Genomic DNA, 21,974 nt, shown 5'->3' on the forward strand with positions numbered 1-21,974 from the left:
GAGACAAAAACATTAAAACCCATTATAAACGAGGCATTTGTTGCATCCAGTGGGGACATATTTACGGATTATAATGACTTATACTGCCTTTTTACGCGTTGCGTTGCGTATCGCACCGCGTAAACATAAAACCATGTCTGCATTTGTGATCGGAGAAATGACAAACAACAAGCACTACTCTACACTGCCCAAAAAATGCACTTTAAATATATAAAATATAAAAACTCTTTAAATATAAACGTACTTACAGTCTTTGAGTCAGAACAGCCGGCATTGTAGTCTACTCTCCCAGGATCAGGAAACGGTCCTCCCACACAGCGTCTTTACGACATGGCGGCGGAAACAACAAAACTACAGTGAGAATAAAAGTTACGCCTTCTTTCTTTGCGTGAACATTTGGGCGGCGTTATGCAAATCTTCCCACATAGTGACCTAGATATGTGGGGGCGTGTTAGAACGAGCCGTTTTAGGTAGGCATGGCTGACTCTTAACTTTTATAAAGAATATCTCTTTGGATTTGAGACTTTAGTCTTTGCAACTTTACAGATCTTCTTTATGCACCAAGAGCTTGTAACACTCCAAAGAGAAAGGAAAAATTGAAATCGCATCATATGACTCCTTTAATATGTATTAACTCAATATTACAGGTTTTTAAACTATAGTACCTGTCGTGTTAGCTAACAGCTTTGTCTGGTTGTGTTGTGTTAGCAAATCATCTGCTGAAGTCTGTTGCAGATATCGATATTCATACATGCGTAAACTAGGGTTGCAGACAAAAAGGCAACTTGCTCTCGAGTGTTCACAGAACTGCTTTGACCATTCCAATATGGCAGACGGCTTACGTATAGCAGCCCATAGAAACAGCTGCTTATAAGGCATCTACCTATAGATTCATATCTATGATGACAACGGGCAAACAGGAACAGGAAGTAATCTAAACTCCAAACAGAAAGGCGAAAACACAAAGAACCGAAGGCAACGTGACACTATCCTCATCTCTATATATTTTACAGGGTCTTTGTTACATGCTACATGTATTTACTATAGTAATAACAGTAAATTATGTATAATTAACCCTAAACTGAACCATAGTCCTAACCTGAACCCTACAGTAAGTACACATTAGTTAATATTACTCATTACTTTATTGTATAATTACATCGTAACAAGGACATCTTAAAATAAAGTGTAACCTAAATTGACATGAACCAAGATTTTTAGTGAACATTAGTTATAAAACATTTACCTTTGCTTCTAGTCTTTGCCACAAGTATATCTCTCCCTTCAATCACATTTAACAAGTTGAGTATTTTAGATGAGAACTGATTAGTCATTTGAACCGTTCTGTCTGTAAGTGTGGGCGTTCTGTGTAGCTTTATGTCTTTCTGTAGTTTCTAGCCAGTTTCCTTTTTATCCTCTAATGCAGTGGCAGGTAGAAGCAAAGCTCTTATGTAGTACAGAAGCACACAAGGTCATTTGTGATCATTAACAATAAAATGCTTATGTACTAGTGTTAACCAATTAGAACACCGTTTTCATCTTTCTGCTCCTAATATGTCCCATAAAACAACATTTCCGATGCTACTTGTTTGATTTAGTGATAATCAGCAAGGCTCATCTTTCAGTTTAAATCTGTATCTTTCATTTATTCATACAGTACATGTGAATTATGTACTTCGAAGGATACCAAGCTTTGAATTCTTTGAATTTGTTTATGCTTGTGATGTCTAACATCAACCTTTATGACTCGCAAACTAAGTTTTGGAGACTTTTGGACGTTTTTGGGTCACTTGAGGTCTTGAGCTGACAAATTCCAGAAAACATGCAAATAGGCCATTATTTGCAGTTCTAGTGTGTCAGTGAATGTAATGAACTTGAACAATTTAGAACTAATAGTACTAGCAGTAATGCCTCCTCTTTGACACACAGACATTGTGGTGGTAAAAATGAGATATCTTCGTGTGTGAGAGAAAAGAAAATGGATAATGACATTCTGATTTAAGCAACTTGGAACAGACGAGAATAATCACAATGCAATGCAAGGACAATCTAAATGGATTAATTTTTAAAAAGAATGATAGTGAAACTAAGTTAATTAAAAAATCAGCTTGAGTTAAACTAGTTGTCGCCAAACGCAATAATTAATCGTGTTAGCAGTGCTGAACGATACCAGGAAATATGAATTCCCTGAACGGGAGACGACAGCATATCACAATCCCGCATAATACTCTAGTTGCTGCAGGAAGCAATTATCATCTGTAATTTTTTCTAATAAACTTGTATCCCTCTGATGACGACCAATTAAACATGCACAATTATGGTTACCATATAGTTATTCATAAGATGATTAGCATGCCCTCCTTGCATTCAGATTGGCTGCATACTGATAAGACGCAGGTTAAGCGACAGATGCATATGCAAATGGCATGCAAATCAACATACAGAAATAGCAGGAAGGCGCATGGACGTCATAAGTGCTGTCAATAATAACACTGCAGACAGGAAATTAAGAGGTGTGAATATTTATGTAAGCGCCTAAGTGAAAAGTTTCCACATAATTCTTAACAATAATACATTGTTATTATTTGTGCATTAGTCTATATATTAGTTGCTCAAGGATGAGCAAAACTGAAAACTGCCCATTTTTCTGTTCTTGTTCAACTCGCCAGAACTGATTTTAGAGAACTGAGCAACAATTCACATGAGGATAACTGTTGGTACAATCTCTCTCATCCAGTCTTTCTGCAAATTATCAAGGACAATCTAAATGGATTAATTTTTAAAAAGAATGATAGTGAAACTAAGTTAATTAAAAAATCAGCTTGAGTTAAACTAGTTGTCGCCAAACGCAATAATTAATCGTGTTAGCAGTGCTGAACGATACCAGGAAATATGAATTCCCTGAACGGGAGACGACAGCATATCACAATCCCGCATAATACTCTAGTTGCTGCAGGAAGCAATTATCATCTGTAATTTTTTCTAATAAACTTGTATCCCTCTGATGACGACCAATTAAACATGCACAATTATGGTTACCATATAGTTATTCATAAGATGATTAGCATGCCCTCCTTACATTCAGATTGGCTGCATACTGATAAGACGCAGGTTAAGCGACAGATGCATATGCAAATGGCATGCAAATCAACATACAGAAATAGCAGGAAGGCGCATGGACGTCATAAGTGCTGTCAATAATAACACTGCAGACAGGAAATTAAGAGGTGTGAATATTTATGTAAGCGCCTAAGTGAAAAGTTTCCACATAATTCTTAACAATAATACATTGTTATTATTTGTGCATTAGTCTATATATTAGTTGCTCAAGGATGAGCAAAACTGAAAACTGCCCATTTTTCTGTTCTTGTTCAACTCGCCAGAACTGATTTTAGAGAACTGAGCAACAATTCACATGAGGATAACTGTTGGTACAATCTCTCTCATCCAGTCTTTCTCCCTCCATCACACACAAAATGATTCATGAATGCAATTATCACTCAAGCTTCAGCGTTTTGAGATTTATTACGTTACTTTTATATTGCACACACAAAAATAATATGTACAATTACATTTTGGCAGACCATTTTTAATCACATGGTTCATTCTGTATGTATAATTAATTTATCTATATGTAATACAATCTGTTTATTAGTTGATCTAGAAACAATATATCACAACAATGAAAGTTGATGCCAAGGAGATCACAGAACTGCATTATACTGTAGTATTCTCATTGTCACATTAGTATTGCTCATCCATAACTTAAGTGTAGTCACATGAACTCCCTGTACTGTATAAGAACATAACCGCAGTGAACCAATACAGTGTAATACAGCAATGCTAAGATCACATCTGCTTCTCACAAACACATATACTTCAGACATTTCATATGCACAACTCATGGGTAAGTAAACACCAATCCGAGCAGCAAATACAATCTATGACTGCATGCCTAGTTGGCTAGTTGAATATCGGTCTAAACAATTATTTCAATGCTATAGAATTTTACACACACTTAGTACAAAGAAATGTCTTGCGCAATACAATGCGTCTGAGTTTGGATAGAGCTTAAAATTGTGTCAATTTTCATAAGTATCCAGGTTACACAGAAAAGAGAGGAAGAAGACGGGTTGGAAGTGTTTGTGAAAGTTTCCTTCACTGAGGCAGAGCTTTCAGGATGGCGTTCACCTCTTCTGCTACAGCAGTCAATGCAAACTCAAACTGTTCCTGAAGACAGAAGGAGAGAAAGTGGAAGAAACTCAGCCAAGTACTTCAAAAAACACCAACATTTTACGCTAAGCACAAACTTATCTTGCAAAATAAGGGAAAATGGACCTAAAGGGAATATCAGTCAGAAGAAGACGTAATAAGTTGCTGGAAAGCACATACAAAATGTGTGTGTGCTCCTTGTGTAGATGTGTGTCTTTAAAGCTGCAGAGAATGTGTGACTCAATGTGCTCTGTTCAAACTATGACTCAAAATCTGTCTCTTCCCTGAGGGGCACCCTGTGAAGATCGATCATTGTCTGAAGAGCGACCCTCAAAACTAACGTTTGAAACCAAAGCCTCCCACTGCAGGCCATGGAATAAACCAAGCTAAAGTGGGCGTTAAGTCAGATGCAAAGCTTCACAAAACAAGAAACGGATAAAAATCCCTCTTGAATTAACTTAACATGCACTTTTCTGTATTTTGAACCAACATAAATTAGTCTCTCAAAAAATGTAGTATGTAATAAGTGAAGGTAAAGGTTTGTGATGTCAGTACAAAAACTCAACAGCTTGAATAAATGTATTATTTTATAATTTTACTTTGTAGCGGTAATAGCTTGTGCTGTAAACATAGACCACCTAATGCATGCAAATGACCATAAATGCATGAGGAGGATTTGATCATTTTCACAAATATCATTCACTGTCATATGCAAGGCGATTTGGAAGAAAAAGGCGACTGCGTACTAAAAGTGTAAATGTGACCATTTTGCCACTAGATGGTGTCACATTAATGCCTCAATGTTCTCCAGACATGATGAAGTATGGCTGTGGATATTTATCTGATCAGTCAAGCTGTTTATGAGCTTCTCTTCCAAGGTAAACAAAAGCCGGAGAGCTCATGGAGCTGCTAATGCACAAAACATTCCTATTCTGGGCCAGGAATGGAGAGGGTAGAATGGATTTTAGGAGGCAGACCAATTTCACACACGAATACCTGCTTTGAGAGTGTTCTAAACGTGCAGGGCGAGGGGGCATCCTTTGGACATATGTTGCTTTTTGGAGCAACACAGAGCTGAAGTACTGACTAAGCGGGCCAGAACAGTAAAATCACAAATAATGCACTGTTAAAGTCCAGAAATGAGTAGAATTAACAAACTACAGAGTTTGAGAGCAACCTGTTACGTTAGGATTAAGGATAAATGATTAAATAAATTTATTGTTTTTTTCTTTCTAATGAAAAGATTCAGGGTTAATTTAAAAGTGATTAAAAATGTAACAGCAAGTCCCAAGGTGTACAGGGATTTCTCCTTCATTTAAATGACATGATTATATTAGTAATACTAATACTAGTTTGCTTATAAATAGGTGAAAACAAAACCGAAAGATCCAAATATCCTTATTAGCGAGTCAGAGACATACAGTCACAGACTAACTACAATGTGACTACGAACTGATAAGTAGGATGAGGACTTGCTCAGGACTTTTTAAAAAGATCTTTTACAATCTGACAGTTGTTGGTACATTTTGTTAACTTGCAGTTACTTTAGAAACCATTACTGTTGGCTGAGGAAACAGCTCTGGCTTTCATTCAAATATTAGGAATTTGTTGCACACTATGATACATGAACAAAAAAATGAATAGCTGATTATTCAGTAAAGTAGGCTGATTGCTTCACTAAACTGAACAGAGAGGAAGCTAACATTGCACTAACATTTACTACTTCTATAATACCACTTACATATTCACTATTTTCAGTATCCTCTGAATGCTATCTTTTCAACACAATCCATGGAGGCTCAGTATCTCAGTTTACAGTGGCTAACCAGGTAGTCAGGACTTTATCTTTCATAAACAGCAGCTAATGTAATTCAGTGTGGCTCTGAGGAGGGGACTGTCATTTGCTCATCTTGTTATCTCCAAACAGTAGAATGCTAAATATGTTTCTTTAGCATAGTTTAAAAAAATTGATCTTGTATCAGTCAATCTTGTAATGCTGGAGACTCTCTAGGACCTTCTGGCTGATGTTCAAAACGTTGTTGCTTGCGGCATCAACAGGACGTATTTGTCATGGAAGAAGTGATCAATTATAAGTTAATTTTCTGAGCCTTCTTTTGCTGCTTTATTGACTATGTGGTTTTAGATTACAAATCGATGTTAATTGTAGCAGTGTGGTTAGGGTCGTATTGTACAGGACGTCTCGGGACGATGTGTGCAGGTGGAATTGCACTTATACTCACTGACTGAACTTTCTCTTCTGATGATGAGCTTATCATGGTATTAAATTGAATAATAATTGCATTAATATTGAATTATTGCTAAAATGCTAAAAATGCACCAAATATAAGGGTTAGTGCCTTGAACAGACATATCCATGAGAGAAAATTTCAAAGCAATAACAGCAGTGCAGCAGAAAAAAAGGCTACATTTTGATTTGATAGATTTTTAAAATCTTTAACAGAGACCCTAAATACCCAGTGTCCATCATTTTGCACTTCCTCACTGTTCGTTAAGAAGAGTCTTACCTTGGTCTGTGCCATGCCTGATCTCTGGTCCCTCAGGTGCTCCAGGGTAGCAGCAATATCAATCTCCTTAGCACCTGCAACAGAGCCACATAACATGAGTTCAAAGTACTCCACATAATCATAGATCATCTAGCACTCTCTCCAGCGCTCGCTTTTTCTGTGGAATTACATTCCCTTTGCAATGTTGGACAAAGCTTATAGACTACCTTGTTTTTAGCTAGACTTGTTTTAGTCTATAGCAGAACTTCATGCCTTATTCTAGAACAAAACAAAAAAAATTAAATAAATACAAATACAATAATACCAGTGACAAAAATCGAATCTTTTAAAAAGCTTTAAATGTAATTTTTTTCTACCTGATCTGACTTTTAAGTTGGTGTAATTCAATGTTGTCAGATTGATTCAGTTATATATCACTTGAATAAAGCCATCCATTTAGATTTTGCAGGTCACCTAATTACCCGTTTTTACAGTTTTTAGTTTATATTCAGCAGAGACCGCAGATAATTTTAATTCTAACATGAATAATCACTTAAAATAAGAGATTCTAAGACAGTGGTTAATAGCAGTAGAGCTCATGAAAACACAGATAGTGAACCTGCACACATGCATTACATACGACTTCACTCATGCAGAGCTGTTGTTCTTGGCAATACAAATTTACATCGGCACCACTGACTGAACCAAAACTGTAAAGTGAATATGACATTTTTCACATGGCGGTAAGAGCGAAAAGGCTGATTAGGAGAAATCTCCCTTTCACCTTTAGCTTGAATGACTTTTTCTACAGGTCCATTGTTGTTTCTTCTCATAAATGAGCGGAGAACAGGAGAGGTCTAACAAGGCCTTATTTCTCATTCATTCATTCTTCAAAAAGAAAAGACAGACTACCCCCTCCCTTCTGTACAGATTGATAGAAAGAGAGAGTGAGGGAGTTTGAGGGCGAAGGAAAGAGAAAAGCGGGAATCCTTATAGATGCTTTCTGAAAGGGAGCGAGTGCAGCTGGGGTTCCAGCCTCAAAGGTGCTCCAACACTTTCATGTCTTAAGAAGTGCAAGATTCCGAAGTTTAGGGGGAAAGACAGAGAGCGAGCAAAGGAGGGGGCATCTAACAAGAAAAGGCTTTGGAATTAAAACAGCATTCTTCACTAATTTACAATTCATTCCTGGAGATGAAGAAAAGCGAAAGAAAAATACAACGGGGTGTTTGAGAAAAGAGAGAGAGAGAAGAGGAAGACATGAAGAACAGGAGAGAGAAAAGGGGAATGGAAGAGGGAGATTTCTGTTGTTTGGGACTTTCTGGGGCTTGTGTGGGGCTCACACAAGTGAACACTGGAAAGTGGGCAACCTGGGAGCCCCTCCTCCTCCCCAGAGAGCAGACAAAAGGGAGATGGAGGGGATCGCTGAGGGCCGAGGCTCCGGGCCCCTGACAGCATGGGAAAGAGGCCCAAATGCAGCGATGCTCTCCCTTGCATCTGGCCTTTGATCCCTCATTATGGAAAAAGCCACGGACCATGGTCGGGCCAGGAGTTGGGATGGACTGGTGACCAGAATAGAGAAGCATGGGGGGAGGCAAATGCATGGGTGACCTCACCAGATGGGGTCAGGAAGAATGGTGATGATTCAGACAGGTTATGAAGGCACCTTCCGTCTCCGTGGCTGGATTCACATGACTCGTTAAACTCTATGCAGCGCTGAACGTATAATATTTGCATGTGAAAAAGTCAACCGTATTAGACGAAGCTGAAACCCTCGCAGTTGCTTACAAGTGCAAACACAAGGAGAAATACACTCTCTTCTCCGTTCTTCATGTTTTCACGCACTTTTATTCACATTAGCCTTTTGAGAGCCTTGGCCATTCATTAAAGACCTCAATCATCCTCTAATGCAAGACGAGACCTTCATTGTGTGAAACGTTGTGTGTTATGACAGCGCCTCCTCATCTGTGCCGTGCACTCTTACCTTTGACCATTTTATTTAGAACCATGTCAATCAGGATGTAGGTTCCACTCCTTCCAGCACCATCGCTGCAAATGAAGACAGAAACTCATCATCACTTCCGAGAAAAGAGCAGACCTGTCTGAATGAGCATTACAGTATGTGCTTGCTGAAACGAAAACAAAGCGTTAATTTCTCTGTTGTGTTACAGCCGCATTGTTTGCTGTTGCATCATCCTTCAGCATTCACTAATTCTGTCAAAGATGACTGCTGTCTTGTTTTCCTGTTCTTTGCAAAACTAAACTGCATTTGCAAAAAAAAAAATCAAATAACACAACACAGCTCTTTTAAGAGCAAAAACAAAGTGTCTGAACACAATGGGAATTTGAAGTGACTTGAAAAAGCATTTTAAACTGGTTTTACCTTCTACGCAATCGACTAAATTGCGAGAACCAGCCAAACTCAGACGCAGTTGGATGGTAAACTGCATTCTGATTTGAAATCAAGGTTACTTTTCAAGACATGCGGCTGAATATTATGAGTGTATTACTGAATGAACGTGTGCATGCCGCTTTCTGAGGTTGCTCAGGTTTAAGCACACACACACACACACAAAACACATTCAATTGGGGGGTTTGGGAAATGAGAACTATTTAGGGAAACTCTCCCCTCTCGCCTGATATCATTCTGAATTATTCAAATATGCACGACAGCTGTGAAGCCTGTCTTCCCCACAACGCACAACATGTTGCTCATTAACCCCTGGTGTTAAAGATCATTTGGCCACTATTTTAGTTTACACAGACGCTCACATTCCTCAATTTCACACTGAGGGTAAAGGCCATCCATTTTTACCATCACTCATGTAGATATTCACTCAATACTTCATTTATTTTACCAGTGCCTGAGAGATAATTCAGACCACTGATAATTTATATAACTGGATTTAATACTGCTTTGATGTTTGCATTTTATATAAAAGAAATAAAGCAATATATATATTGCTTTTTTTTTTTTTTTTGTTATTATTATGGTACTTGCCTGCAATGAACAATAATTGGACAAGATCTGCCCCGGTAGCACTTGTTAACCTTTCTGCAACGACAGAAAAAAAGAGACCATTAATACTGCAAGTGCAAATAAGTAGATCATGGGCATATTCATTTGCCATTTTAGAAACTCTTATAAATACGGTCATATATAAACATATTACATTTGTTTATTATCAAACACGTTACTGTCAAACCAGAGGACTTTCTAACATGTGTCTATCAAAATCATTATAAACCAAAAGGTCCATGCCAAACAATTAAAACAAATGGAGAGGTTGTTAAATCCACCACATTGTGACAAGCCATTAAGTAAATGATGTGTGGTTAGGTGTCATGATCCAAAACACATTAACCTTGCACAATTATAATGCCTGAAAACCATAAGGCCTTGCAGGATTTTAAGGCACATTGGTGCTGTTGCCATGGAAACCTACTGTGTTAACTCATATTGTTTTGCTTATCCCCAAAAAAAAAAAAAACCCTGCTTTGTGCATACCTCAAGGTTGATTTCTCAAGAGATACCAAAAAAGGGTTTTAAGATCAGATCTGAATGCTCATGGGACGGCTTTCAATTCTAAAACCTGCTGCACTCATTTATATAATGTTATTTAAACACAGCTGGATCCAAAATGAACACTCGCCAAGTGCCAAATGCAAGAACAACTGGCTTTGGCGAGTTTATAAAACAGAATTTATTAACTTTAACTTTATAAGGAACTACAACAGGTTACATGGTTAAAGTCAAAGTATAAGAATGGTTACCTTACCCACACCGATGTACATGACATGCTCAAATAAAATCAAAGAAATAAAAAATCTCATTACTCACATATCATCTACAGACTTTTAAACATTTTGGAAAAATTACCATCAGAAGAATGCCTAGAGTTGTATTTTTCTTTTAGCAAAACAAATGTGACATTCCTTGATCATAATATTAATTTAATAAAAGTATGAGGAAAAAAAAATCACAGTGGGCATGAACATAAATGGTTTTAATAAAGAAATGGTGCAAAATACATTTCTAGATAAGTAACATTTTCTCATTTGACAAAAAGTTAATTTTTGGACCTTGAAATAAATGTAAAATAAAGCCTGATGTTTCCTCCACAAGAAATGTGTAAGAAAAGTGCTTTAGATATCAGTTTTGTCTGAGATCTGAAAGAGTGCAGAGGGGACCATCATGCATTGGGGCATTAGGGCAGCAGCGTGTGTTTCTGGGCAAAACAGAGGGGCAGAGAAAAAGGGTGGGCGAGTGTGAGAACAGGGACATCTGGTGAGTATGAGATGCAGGTGGGGAGGCAAGGAAAAATCAAGGGCCTGGAAGAGGAGATACAGTTTCCAATGATCACTTTTGTGACTATGCAACTGGGCTCATATAACTAGCTGCAACATCACAAAAATGACACTGGCAACCGCTAATTAGCTGGCCAACGAAAAAACAAGAGAGGTGAGTGAGGAGCGTTTGACAGATTCAGTGTGAGTCATGGCAGTGTATGAGACAAGACTGTGTCACAGGCCTTTGGGGAGATATTCAGAATGGCAACAGAAACCAGAGCAATTCAAACAGAAGCACCAGGGTTAAAACCATCTCACCAATGCCTCAATGCTCAAGGTGTCATTGAAACTTTGGCAGAGTGAAAAGAATATTCAGAACACTTTGGGTCTCAGAATGGGAGTGATAATTCAGACTCGAGGATCATATGTCAATCATCAGTAAATGCTGATAGAGGATCAGACCCACCCTTTTCATTTATCAGTGCATATTTATTACCCCATTATTTCTCAGGGCACAAGATCCAGATCTAAACACTTTGTGCATATGATCCAACAGTCCTCCCATGAATCAACAACAGAATCAGCACTCCAAATCTGACGCTTTAGAAATGTCAGCACATACATTTTAATCTCATATTACAGGCATATGTAATATGCATATGCACTTGTAAGAATGAGACATTTCCCCAAAGCATACACTGTATACAGTAGCTATAAGGAGAACTATTTGAAATCTAAAGCATACTGCGCCCCTGTGTCTGTAAAATGGTTAGATAAATGATTGATATACCATAATTCATGAATGTAAGCAAATCAGAGTGAGCTGCACAGAGCTCTGAGTCAACAACAGGAAATTCTCCAAAAGATCTAAAAGACTCTAAAAATAAAAGACTCTAAAAATACAAAGCAGACAGTCTGAAATGTAACATGCCAACATCATTTCCCTACATTCCGTGGTGAAGTAGTGGGATTAATAAACTAAATGTAACAGCACAGCAGAACACTTGCTAAAATTTGCTAACTCTGCTTGAGCATGAAGAAAGAAACTAGAAGACCAAAATGGATCGTCCTATTGCAGGTATACATCCGCCTGTGCCAGGGTTGTTAAATTTCTTTAAGGTTTTACCCCAGAGGCCTATTGCATTTCTTCAGAACGCTCACAGCAGGTGAAAAATGAGAGAGTCATATGCTGCCATTGGCTTTCCTTTCACTACTGTTTTATTGCTGAACATTTCACATTTAATTGGAGTGTTTAATTTAATAGGGATTATTGTGCACACATATACAAGGAAAAAGGGCTAGATTTGATTTCTTCAAAAACATACTCTCTATTCTTTCTAAACCTACAGGCTGAAGGTGAATGAACACAAACTTTTTTAGGAAAATAAGGATATTGGCCCAAACATTTAAGACAAAAACCGCATAGGTAAACATTCTGCCATTAACATCCTGGTGAAATACAGCAGCTGGACACATACCTGCGGAAGTCCAGCAAGGTTCTAGCTGACTCTGGAACATTCTGGTCCATCCAGGACAAGAAGTGGAATTGAGTGACTGTGCGGGTCTCATTAGTCTGGACGTTCTTCAGGTAGAAACTGCGCACCAGGAAATCATCACACCAGATATGCTCAGAGACCAGATTTACCTTCAAGAACATATGCAGAGTGTGTTTTAACACGCTGACATGTAAAATTCATTTACATTTTTTTGTACATTTTTTTTAGATTCAGCATGTATAATGTTAACAAACACAGACAAAACTCGGAAATACTGTTATTTTGGCACAACAACTAATAGGGTAGTTATATGGACCCTTTTCACATTTCCAGGGTTCTCAGAAGCGGAAGTTGTCATAGTTGGGTAAACTTGCCATAATCTGGTAAACTTGCCATAGTTGGGTTCTCATTTACTATAGTAGCAAAAGAAAAAAATTCACAATAGCGTTTGTATGATTTTTAAAGGTGGGAGAGATCGATCATGGTGGTCGAAAGAGAAAAAGAGGTCAAATTTGCTGTCACTACCTCAGTCATTTTATTATTAGTATTCTGAAATTTAATGCCAAGGTAATATAAAACAAAGTATACACTGTAAAAAAAAGTGTGTAATTTTAACTGTAAAATATTGTAAAAATGCTACAGAAGAAAAACTGTTAATAGGTTAACAGTAAGTTCTTGTACTTTATAAGGGAAAAACTAAAAGATCCATACATTTCATGTAATTTTACAGTAAAATGCTGTTAATTATACAGTTTTTAGAAGCAAAAAAGAACAAATAAACATAATTTACAGTCAAAAACTGTAAACTGATATTCCCAGATTTCCCTGCATGACATATTTGAAAGTATTTTGTTTAAATAATTTCTTAATAGTTTTTATCAGTTATGTACATTTGGGTTTTATCTGTTGTTTATTTAATGTTGGTGATTTGTGTTTTCGTGAATGACTCTATTAGTATATACTTCAGATGGCGTAAAAGCTACTTGTGATGAACTTTGATTTTTCTGTATTTAAAAAAAAAAAACGTAACTTTGCTAGATTTACAATGTTAATAACTGTGGAAACGCGTCATCATAGTGTGTGAAGAGGGTCCATTGTCCTTATATTTAGTTAAGGTGTATTAAAACCTGAAATAATAAATCATCATTCAAATATATAAAACCACAGTGTCCACAGGAGCTTTACCTCATATATGTGGTAGAGGTCCGAGCCTTCATCAGGCCAGTACTGATGACACTGTTTGATGCCGTTTTCAGCAAGAGGTGTCAGCATGACAATAACCACACAGCCACTTTCCCAAACCATCTACACAACACACCATCAACAGAAAATGCAAAAGCAATGTTACAGTTTAGACAGGGAAAAACAGCCAAAAATACATTTGCAAGACAAAAAAATTCCCTCCTTTACGCCATGGTATATGACTGGATTCAGAGAGTTGTGCTTTTCAGCAGAGTTTGCTTTAAACTTAATTGGTCTTAATAACTCAAGCCCACTCGTCACTGTAATGGGAGTTTAGTTGAGTCTTCCAGCCCACCTCTCTTGCCCTCTATCTCGCGATCTCCCCTTCCCCTTGTATACGGAGCCTCCTCAGCCTTGCTCCATTTCCCCTAATCACACTTTTACTGTGTCCTTCAATCACGGAAAGGCCCACTGCGGCCATTAGGAAAATGAGGGAAAACACTGACTTTTATGGTAGCAATAAAATACAATGATCCTGCTCATAAAATAATCAAACTCATGTGCCACACGTCCCCACAGAGTCATTAACAGAGAAATGTAGAGACATTACACCATGGTAAAAGTGGCTCAAAACGCAATATAAAGTTATCATTATGAATATGTTATCATTTTTAATCTCACAAAACGCTGGAGATGAAATTGATGAAAAATAAAATGTCTTAAATTCATGATTATATGATGAGAGAATGGTGGCAATAAAAAATAGCTTTCACTGAATGTAGCATTTAATAGAGTTTTTTGTTTCACATGTTTCATCCTAACAGAATTTATGGCACAACTATTAGCTTACAGGAATAAAGACAGAAATTTGTTTAGATGCTTAGCACTGTATACATTAATGGTCAAATGATGTTAAAAGATAAATGTTATTCAGCGCTGTAAAAACCATTTCTTGTGTAATTTAAAATGTTCTGACTGAGGAGCTCATATACAAAGATCACAATGCTTGATTCTTCAATACAGGAGTGGGAACTGAAGGTCAATGGAGGAGCTTGCACTAATGTTCCAGACCAGGTGATCAAATATTGTTGAGTTTAAGCTTTGCAGTGCAATATGCAGAAAAGGTCAAACAAAACCAACAAACATGTTTCTGAAAACTCTGCAGACAACAGGACTGAGTGCTCTGTGCTTGGCCAGAATTCTGAATAAAAATTGCACAAAGCGACAATTGAATATTCTGTGAATAAAACTTGAAAGATGTAGAAGTTTCTTTCCCTCTGAGGAAAACTTTTCAGAGTATTGTGCAAACTTTCTTTTTTGACATGTGGACAAAGCTCCAATTCTGACATTCATATAAAAACATCACATTGTAATGTGGACCTAAAGGGAATCATCACTACTTGTCTTTAGGCGTTCAGTGGAAATAATTGGTTCCAGTGAAGTACATCTAAAAAGACCTAAAACACCAATATGTCAAATACAGTTTTATTAAACTACATTTTTATAATAATAATCTCTTTAATCATTAGTTTCTGTTTGGATGTACACCCGCATATACTTAATAAATGACTTCAGAACTTTGAACAACATGGAGACTTATCACTAATTAACACTGTTTCTATTTTTTCTTTGAATGACAAATTAGAGAAAGTCTTACAAGCCATGCCTAATGAAGAAGGGAAAGGTTTACACTTAACATATAAGTAAATATGTATGTATACAGGGTGCGAACTACGGGGGAGCTAGGGGGAGCTCGGCTCCCCTTAAGACATGGGCTACCCTGAAAACGTGATTTGTGAAATTTTGGGGGGTCTCAAAAAATATTGACAATGTGTTATTTTGACGTGCAATTTCAGTTTAGTGTAATGTGATCATCGTGGATTATTATGTGTAAAATTGCAAAAATATCATTCATTCATGCATGACGGCGATTTAAACCTAATTCACCAGTTACTCGTTGGACTCTGTGGTCGATTCTGTGTAAAAACAAACAAGTGGGCTCCCCCAAAGTCCACGGTATGGTTCCAGCACTGTATGTATACATGCCCTTTATTAAAGAGAAAACTTAAGACGCTGCAAACTTTTAAAAGCTTGGCTGTGTTTGGTATGAATCACCTTTTCATTAATGAGAAGAAACACAGACAATGACATCACTACATTAACTGACAGGGATTAATGTACTCAGTTTAATTTAAATGGAACTTTTAATGGCCTTTTTTGGATTCAGAACTGGCCTGACTGTCTATAATTCATTTGCATGGAATTAAATCAATTTAGATCATTAATTTTCTGCCAGTAATTGACAAAACGACAAATTCAAACAACCAATAACATCAATTAGTGTACACCCACATCTGTTAGCAAACACAGCTTTGTGATTATAGAGGGTCAAGTGACAGCACACAGTCCACAGTCAATTTATTAAAATGTAGATTACGGTTTGTATTTAACACCATCTACTTATCTAACCTTCAAAAAAAAAGAGAGAAAACATGTTCAAAGCTGCTGCTGATCGTAAAATATTAATTGAGTTGAAAACATCCTACGCATGCCAGCAAAAAGCATTTAGGTGGTTCTTAAAATCAACTGAGCAATTAACACTGATTCTAATATGCAAACAAACAAACAAATAAAAGCACTGAAATCAATTTGTTATAATCAAAACTATTATAGTGAGAGACTTTCTCATTCAAAGCATCTGTGTTGGAGAAAAAGCTCAGATCTTCACTTATATTTTCAGCACTGAAACTGTGCAGTGGGGAATCCCAAACCTTATGGGACATTTGACCCTCCTAATTAAGTTAATATAATGATGTTTATAAAGCAGCTTTCTTAGTGTAGACGGAATGTGTCCTTTCTACCCTTAACATTACCAAAAAGGTCCCAGTTTTGCCTTATTTGAGAGTTCATACAGTGAACAGACGCTTTCACGTTATATTTTGAGATCAGACATTAAATCCAATATGAATGCAAAAGCAATTCTTGCTAATGGGTTTGCCTGAGTCTAATATGGTAAAAAGGAACTATCAACTCTGAACAGTTCTTGCACTTGTGTTTTATCCATATGGATTAGACTCGGACAACACTGAGTATCTTACCTGCCAGAAGTCTGCCACGGTGGAGGGAAGAGGACCTTGAGCGCTGATATAGGCTGGGTTTCGGGGGTCATGGTCCATCTTAAAAGTGAACAGACAGAATAAATATTTCATGAATATTCATGAAACAAACATTTTTTAATCAATACTGAAAATGAAACACTGAGTAGTCTGTTGATTAAAGAATATCTCTATTCTACAGAAGAACAAGAGTGATATGGCTGCATGTTGGAAGGATGTTAGTTTCTATGGTGCTCTCCTCTGACATGAAGCCTCTATGTAAACTGCACTGTTTCATTGATCTTATTTATTTGCTTTCTGAACATTTCTTAGGTCCCCTCCGATCTTTGGGGAAGGGGTAAACAAACTTGCTGCCAAGAGAAACAGAATATCCACAATTTCTGTTTGGAGTTAAAAAAGGAAAAGGAAAAGCAAATCAAATAAAGCGAAGACACAGAGGCCTGTCACTAATGAGAGCAGAGTCGTCTCTCTCACGACCACCTCTCCTCTCCCGACCCCTCTCTCCTGTCTTTCTCGCTCTCATTTTTATCTACTCCACAGCCACTCTCTCTTCCATTTCTATATCGCTCTATCATCTCCAGTCACCCCTTCTTCCAGTCTCTCCCGTCTGTCCTCTCCGAGCATGTGCATTCTTTAATACCTCTGATTAAAGCCGGCTCTGGGAGTAAAGCAAGGCATCTCTCTAATCAAACGCATTTATTGATGAGAAGCTCAGTGGCTGGAGGTGGGTGTCTGCGTGTAATTGTGTGTCTGTCTGAGTGAAAGCTGTCCCGATGGAAAAAAGCTAATGATAGAAAGAAAAAAATTTGATATGGATATGGACTGTGACATTCATAATGCACTAGCCACAATTAAATAATGACAGGCAAGATCTTCACCAGCACTTCAGCTAATCAGCAGCAAAACCATAACAAGCAAAAGTAGATTTCAAACTGCAGCAAAGGGACAATCCACCTTTTAACTTATTTAATCTAATAGGTTTGCAAACTGTCAAATGTTGCCAGCGTTTCTCAGCCTTTTGAGACTCAAGTTTCTCTTCACTGACACAAACCAGAATGTGTTCACTGTTAAAAATGATATCTTGCAGTTGTAACCATAAGGTGCTATTTTTACTGATCTAACCTTTAAATTTGGTTTTGATGGTACCTTTTGTTCTGTTCATACTATTTTAATATTTAACTTTAATATTATATTTTTAATATTACCTTACTGGATTTCATTTAGCATTATCATCAACATTATTAAAGTAAAAAAATAATTAATACTTTTTATTGTTTTCTCAGTTTTCATGTATAGTCTTATACTGCTTCAGGTTTACTTTTGTTTTTCATTATTTTTCCTATGTTTATCCTTTTTATATTTGATGCACAGTCTATGGAGCGAACCAAATTTACATTTCACTGCAGGTTGCATTTTGTATATAAATATGTATGTTAAAAAAAAAATCTTAAATCTCGAGTCTACTGTGGATGGAAAATAAGCCCAACAAATCACATATATTCTGGGATACTCGTAAACCTGATTGGCATTTACTGATTTATGCAGTACAGGAGAATGTGCAGAATGGGGCATGCTATTGATCAATTCTTATTTAATAATCCACGTCTACAAGCTGTGATGACCACAATTCAGAATTTTGCTCTTATTATCTGTGTCTAATGTATGGCATCCAGTCTTTCACTCTGACCATTAGTCCACACATCCCACTATCTGTCCATCAAAGAACATCAACACAAACCACCATTCATCGGGTCTAAAAGAAAAGGTGAAGTAAGAATTTTTTTTTTCATTACAACACACCCTGTCCACACTCACATTAGTGGAAAGATATTATTTTCTGGATGCATTACAGGAGAACATTCTCCTGACCTGAAATGTCTCCTTACAAAAAGAAGTGAAAGCTGTCATCAGGTTGGAATGTGTCCATTTTGAGCTGTAACAAACGCGTGTTTGCTGTAAGGAGTCAAGGTATGCAGTCTTGTTAGAGTGTCAGACCTGGGCTTATTAAATGAAGGAAGGAGAGAGTGGACGAGACTGTAACACAAGCTCCAAACACTTCTAGAATTGCTGCTGCTCTTTCATGTGTATGTGTATGTGTGTGTCCTTGAAGCTCTAAGCTAAGATCATTTAAAAAGTATAGCCCTACTGATAAATGTGGCCGTTTTTCACAGCCAAAATGCTCTAATTTGATGAACATTTCATCACGCTGATCAAATGCTACAGCTGTCTATGTGAGAGTGTGCTTGATAGCACGTATGCCTGTCTTTGTGAGTGCGTTTGGGAGTATGTATGTCTTTAAAGCACAAAAGCTGATCACAAAGCATTTCAAAACTTTTGCTAAAGTAATTGCATGGTTCAGTACTTCTGCACTAATTTCTCTATAGCCTCACAAAAAGATCAAACACCACTGCATGAGAGAGACAGATTCAAACCCCATGGTTACAGTGAATGACACGCACCCCCATTAGCATGGCAGAAAATGGATATAATTGCTTTGCACAACCTTAATTGTTGGCAAGAGCAATTTAAGGGTAGAACAATTATATATACACAAGCTGGCTAATGCCGGCAGTTTATATGAAACGTTTTTTTGACTACCCGCTCTCTATACAGGGTGTTATTATAGTCGATTTGTCATTTCACACTCAAGAGATTATCATACTCTTAAGGTCTAATTACTTTAAGAGATCTGAGTTTTTTAGGGGTTTATCAGTAAATTCAGCATCCTGTGATGCCCTATAAGGAAAATATCAAAGAAAGAAGAAGATAGGGCATAGTATGATTTGTTCACAGGATATACTGTATTACCATGATATGTACAATATTATGTATCACAAATCAAAATTCTTAGGAGTCAAGATTGATGGAATAAAACAAAGAATGTTATATGTTTCACCTGGTTTCCTTTACTCAATATTACTGAAAGGAACAAAATGTTTTTAAATATCATCTGAAAAGCTTTTTCTGCATCACTCATACCTTTTTTTGTGTATGTATGATTGAAAGATGTAATGAGAAGGAAGATGTAAGGAAATTGAGATTCAGAATATAACTCAACCCTAAACAGTCACCAAATCCGAAGGAAAGGGTGTTGGTGTGATGAGGTGGTGAAAAATATCACGAATGATTTACTTTGAGGCCTTTTTCTTTCTTGCAGCTAATGAGAAAGAAGCTACAAACATTGACAGACATAATTATCACAGTTTTTGAAACGCACATTGCCAAATCCCTGCTGCGCTTTAATTACCGCACATCCATGCATTTGTCTCCGCACCAGTGGATCAGTGCACCCAACCCCGACTGCAGCACGAAACCCTCGGGGAGGGAGGGCTGACTCGCTTGTGCCTTTTGTTTCATCTTTTGATGAGTTGGAGTCCAAAAATAACAGTATGTAAAAATTACTCAGTTTGACTTTCTCAGTGTGATATTACTGCACAGGTATTATACTGATTAACATTATGTGTATGTACTGATTAAGGGGCCAAAACAAAAATTATTGTGTCTGTGATGGTAATGAAATCACAGTGTTTGGTTTTAAGGCATTCATGTGGTCTGTGTCTAATATTATGCACACAAAAAGCTTACATTAATAGACAAACCTTCCTTTTGGCTCATAATGTTTGCCGTGTTTATATTTGTTCTAGAAATGAATGACTGACTATTTGAACCTACTATTAAGTTTTTTTCTTTGTGCTTTCTCAGTCCCTCAGTGTCTGTGCTTCTACATATACATAAAAGAGCATATTTAACCGTCTGAGAATGGTCAATGTTGATCCACAGAGGAGAGAAATGAAGGAGAAAATGGGAACAAATAAATAAAAAATATAAGCAAGTCTCAAATTTCAAAGGAGAGGATAAAATAGACCTGGCAAAGTCCAAGTATTTGGCAAAAACGGACATAAATACTATGTTTCAAAAAGAGTCAGTGTTTCCATCACATGAACAACCTGTAAGAGGTGTTTTCACTCCCATTATTGGACATGATGCATAAAATATGTAAATAATGAGCATGGCTACTTACAATGGGACTGGCGTTGATGTAATCAGATCTGGATTGGTTATTCTCCGGCTTCAGGATGACTCTGGAGTGATCATCTACAGTATTCAAAGACAAGACAGACCGATGATGACGTAACTACTAGAGCATCAACATTTCAATAACACACTTCTCTTAAACATGTGATCATTCCTTTAGTAGAGACTGCACATTTTTAGAAAAATTCTGATCAGTGTATGAAGAGGCCACTGACTTTTTTAATTAATCCAAACAGGCCATGCTGCCGTTCTACGGCATAGTGCATAAGAAAACAAATACAAATTCACTCGAGGCAGATACAATCTGCGAAGCACTCACACACAAGGACACCGTGTGGGCGGTTGCGCTGGACATTCTGTTCCTCCTGACCCACCGCACATGCTGCTGGCTCAGCCTGGTAACTACAGAGAGCCTCCCACTCCTTATCCAAACGATCCTTATTCTGCAGGTGATCCTCCATATACGACTGCACATGGGAGAAAGACACAGAGTCAAAAGTTGCTTGAAAGGTCCTAATGATGATATGGCGAATAAAATATGTCCTGTAATATGCATAACTCAAAGATGGAAAGCATTCCAGCCCAGACAACATAAAAAAGAGTGACGCACATATAAAGCAGAGGATTTCACTTCAACGCAGGGTTACATTTGTTGTTTATACAATGCAAACAAGAGCATGAACCATATTTCTTGTGCTTATGCATTTCATGTGCCATTTGCCTTCCCGTGTAAACGCTTTTGAATTAAGTCTCTGTCCCTCCCCAAAATCCGGTGAGTATAAAAGCTCCATAGCAAGTTTCCATTCGTCTGCTATAATCCAGCTTTACCTCCAAGGCCAACCTATCGCTTTCTGTGCTTTCTTTCTTCCCAACAATACAATCACTCACCTATCCACCTTCAGACAGACGAGAGCTCAAACCCGCTCAGCATGGGAATCGTAGACAGTAATCCTAAACATGCACCACAAAGGAGAAGAGAGGGAGAGAGAGGTAGAGAAAGGGGGGTTGCAGGGAGGGGGCTTGTCCTGACAATCACACATGCAATTAAGACTCCTGAAAGGCCTGGGCACACCAGTGCCTCTTCAGCCTGCTTCAATCACTCCTTTTCACTGCTTGCACAAATGCTGATAAGATTGTCTGCG

At 37.5% G+C, this 21,974-nt stretch overlaps 1 protein-coding gene across 1 annotated transcript in view; it reads right to left on the bottom strand.

Annotated features, from left to right (window-relative positions):
- Window positions 1-4,158: 4,158 nt before the first annotated feature.
- The window catches only part of LOC107684902 (receptor-type tyrosine-protein phosphatase N2-like), a 30,354-nt gene continuing 12,538 nt past the window's right edge, over window positions 4,159-21,974 (bottom strand). The window contains exons 4-12 of the mRNA XM_016481291.1: window positions 21,152-21,299; window positions 20,819-20,892; window positions 16,780-16,857; window positions 13,685-13,804; window positions 12,482-12,648; window positions 9,715-9,768; window positions 8,698-8,762; window positions 6,738-6,811; window positions 4,159-4,230 (exon numbers count right to left, since the gene is read on the bottom strand). Coding sequence (XP_016336777.1) covers window positions 4,159-4,230; window positions 6,738-6,811; window positions 8,698-8,762; window positions 9,715-9,768; window positions 12,482-12,648; window positions 13,685-13,804; window positions 16,780-16,857; window positions 20,819-20,892; window positions 21,152-21,299 — 852 coding nt within the window. The remainder of the gene's footprint in view (window positions 4,231-6,737; window positions 6,812-8,697; window positions 8,763-9,714; window positions 9,769-12,481; window positions 12,649-13,684; window positions 13,805-16,779; window positions 16,858-20,818; window positions 20,893-21,151; window positions 21,300-21,974) is intronic.

The sequence above is a fragment of the Sinocyclocheilus anshuiensis genome, unplaced genomic scaffold (assembly GCF_001515605.1).
Source record: "Sinocyclocheilus anshuiensis isolate Anshui unplaced genomic scaffold, SAMN03320099.WGS_v1.1 scaffold613, whole genome shotgun sequence".
In the NCBI taxonomy this organism is placed as follows: domain Eukaryota; kingdom Metazoa; phylum Chordata; class Actinopteri; order Cypriniformes; family Cyprinidae; genus Sinocyclocheilus; species Sinocyclocheilus anshuiensis.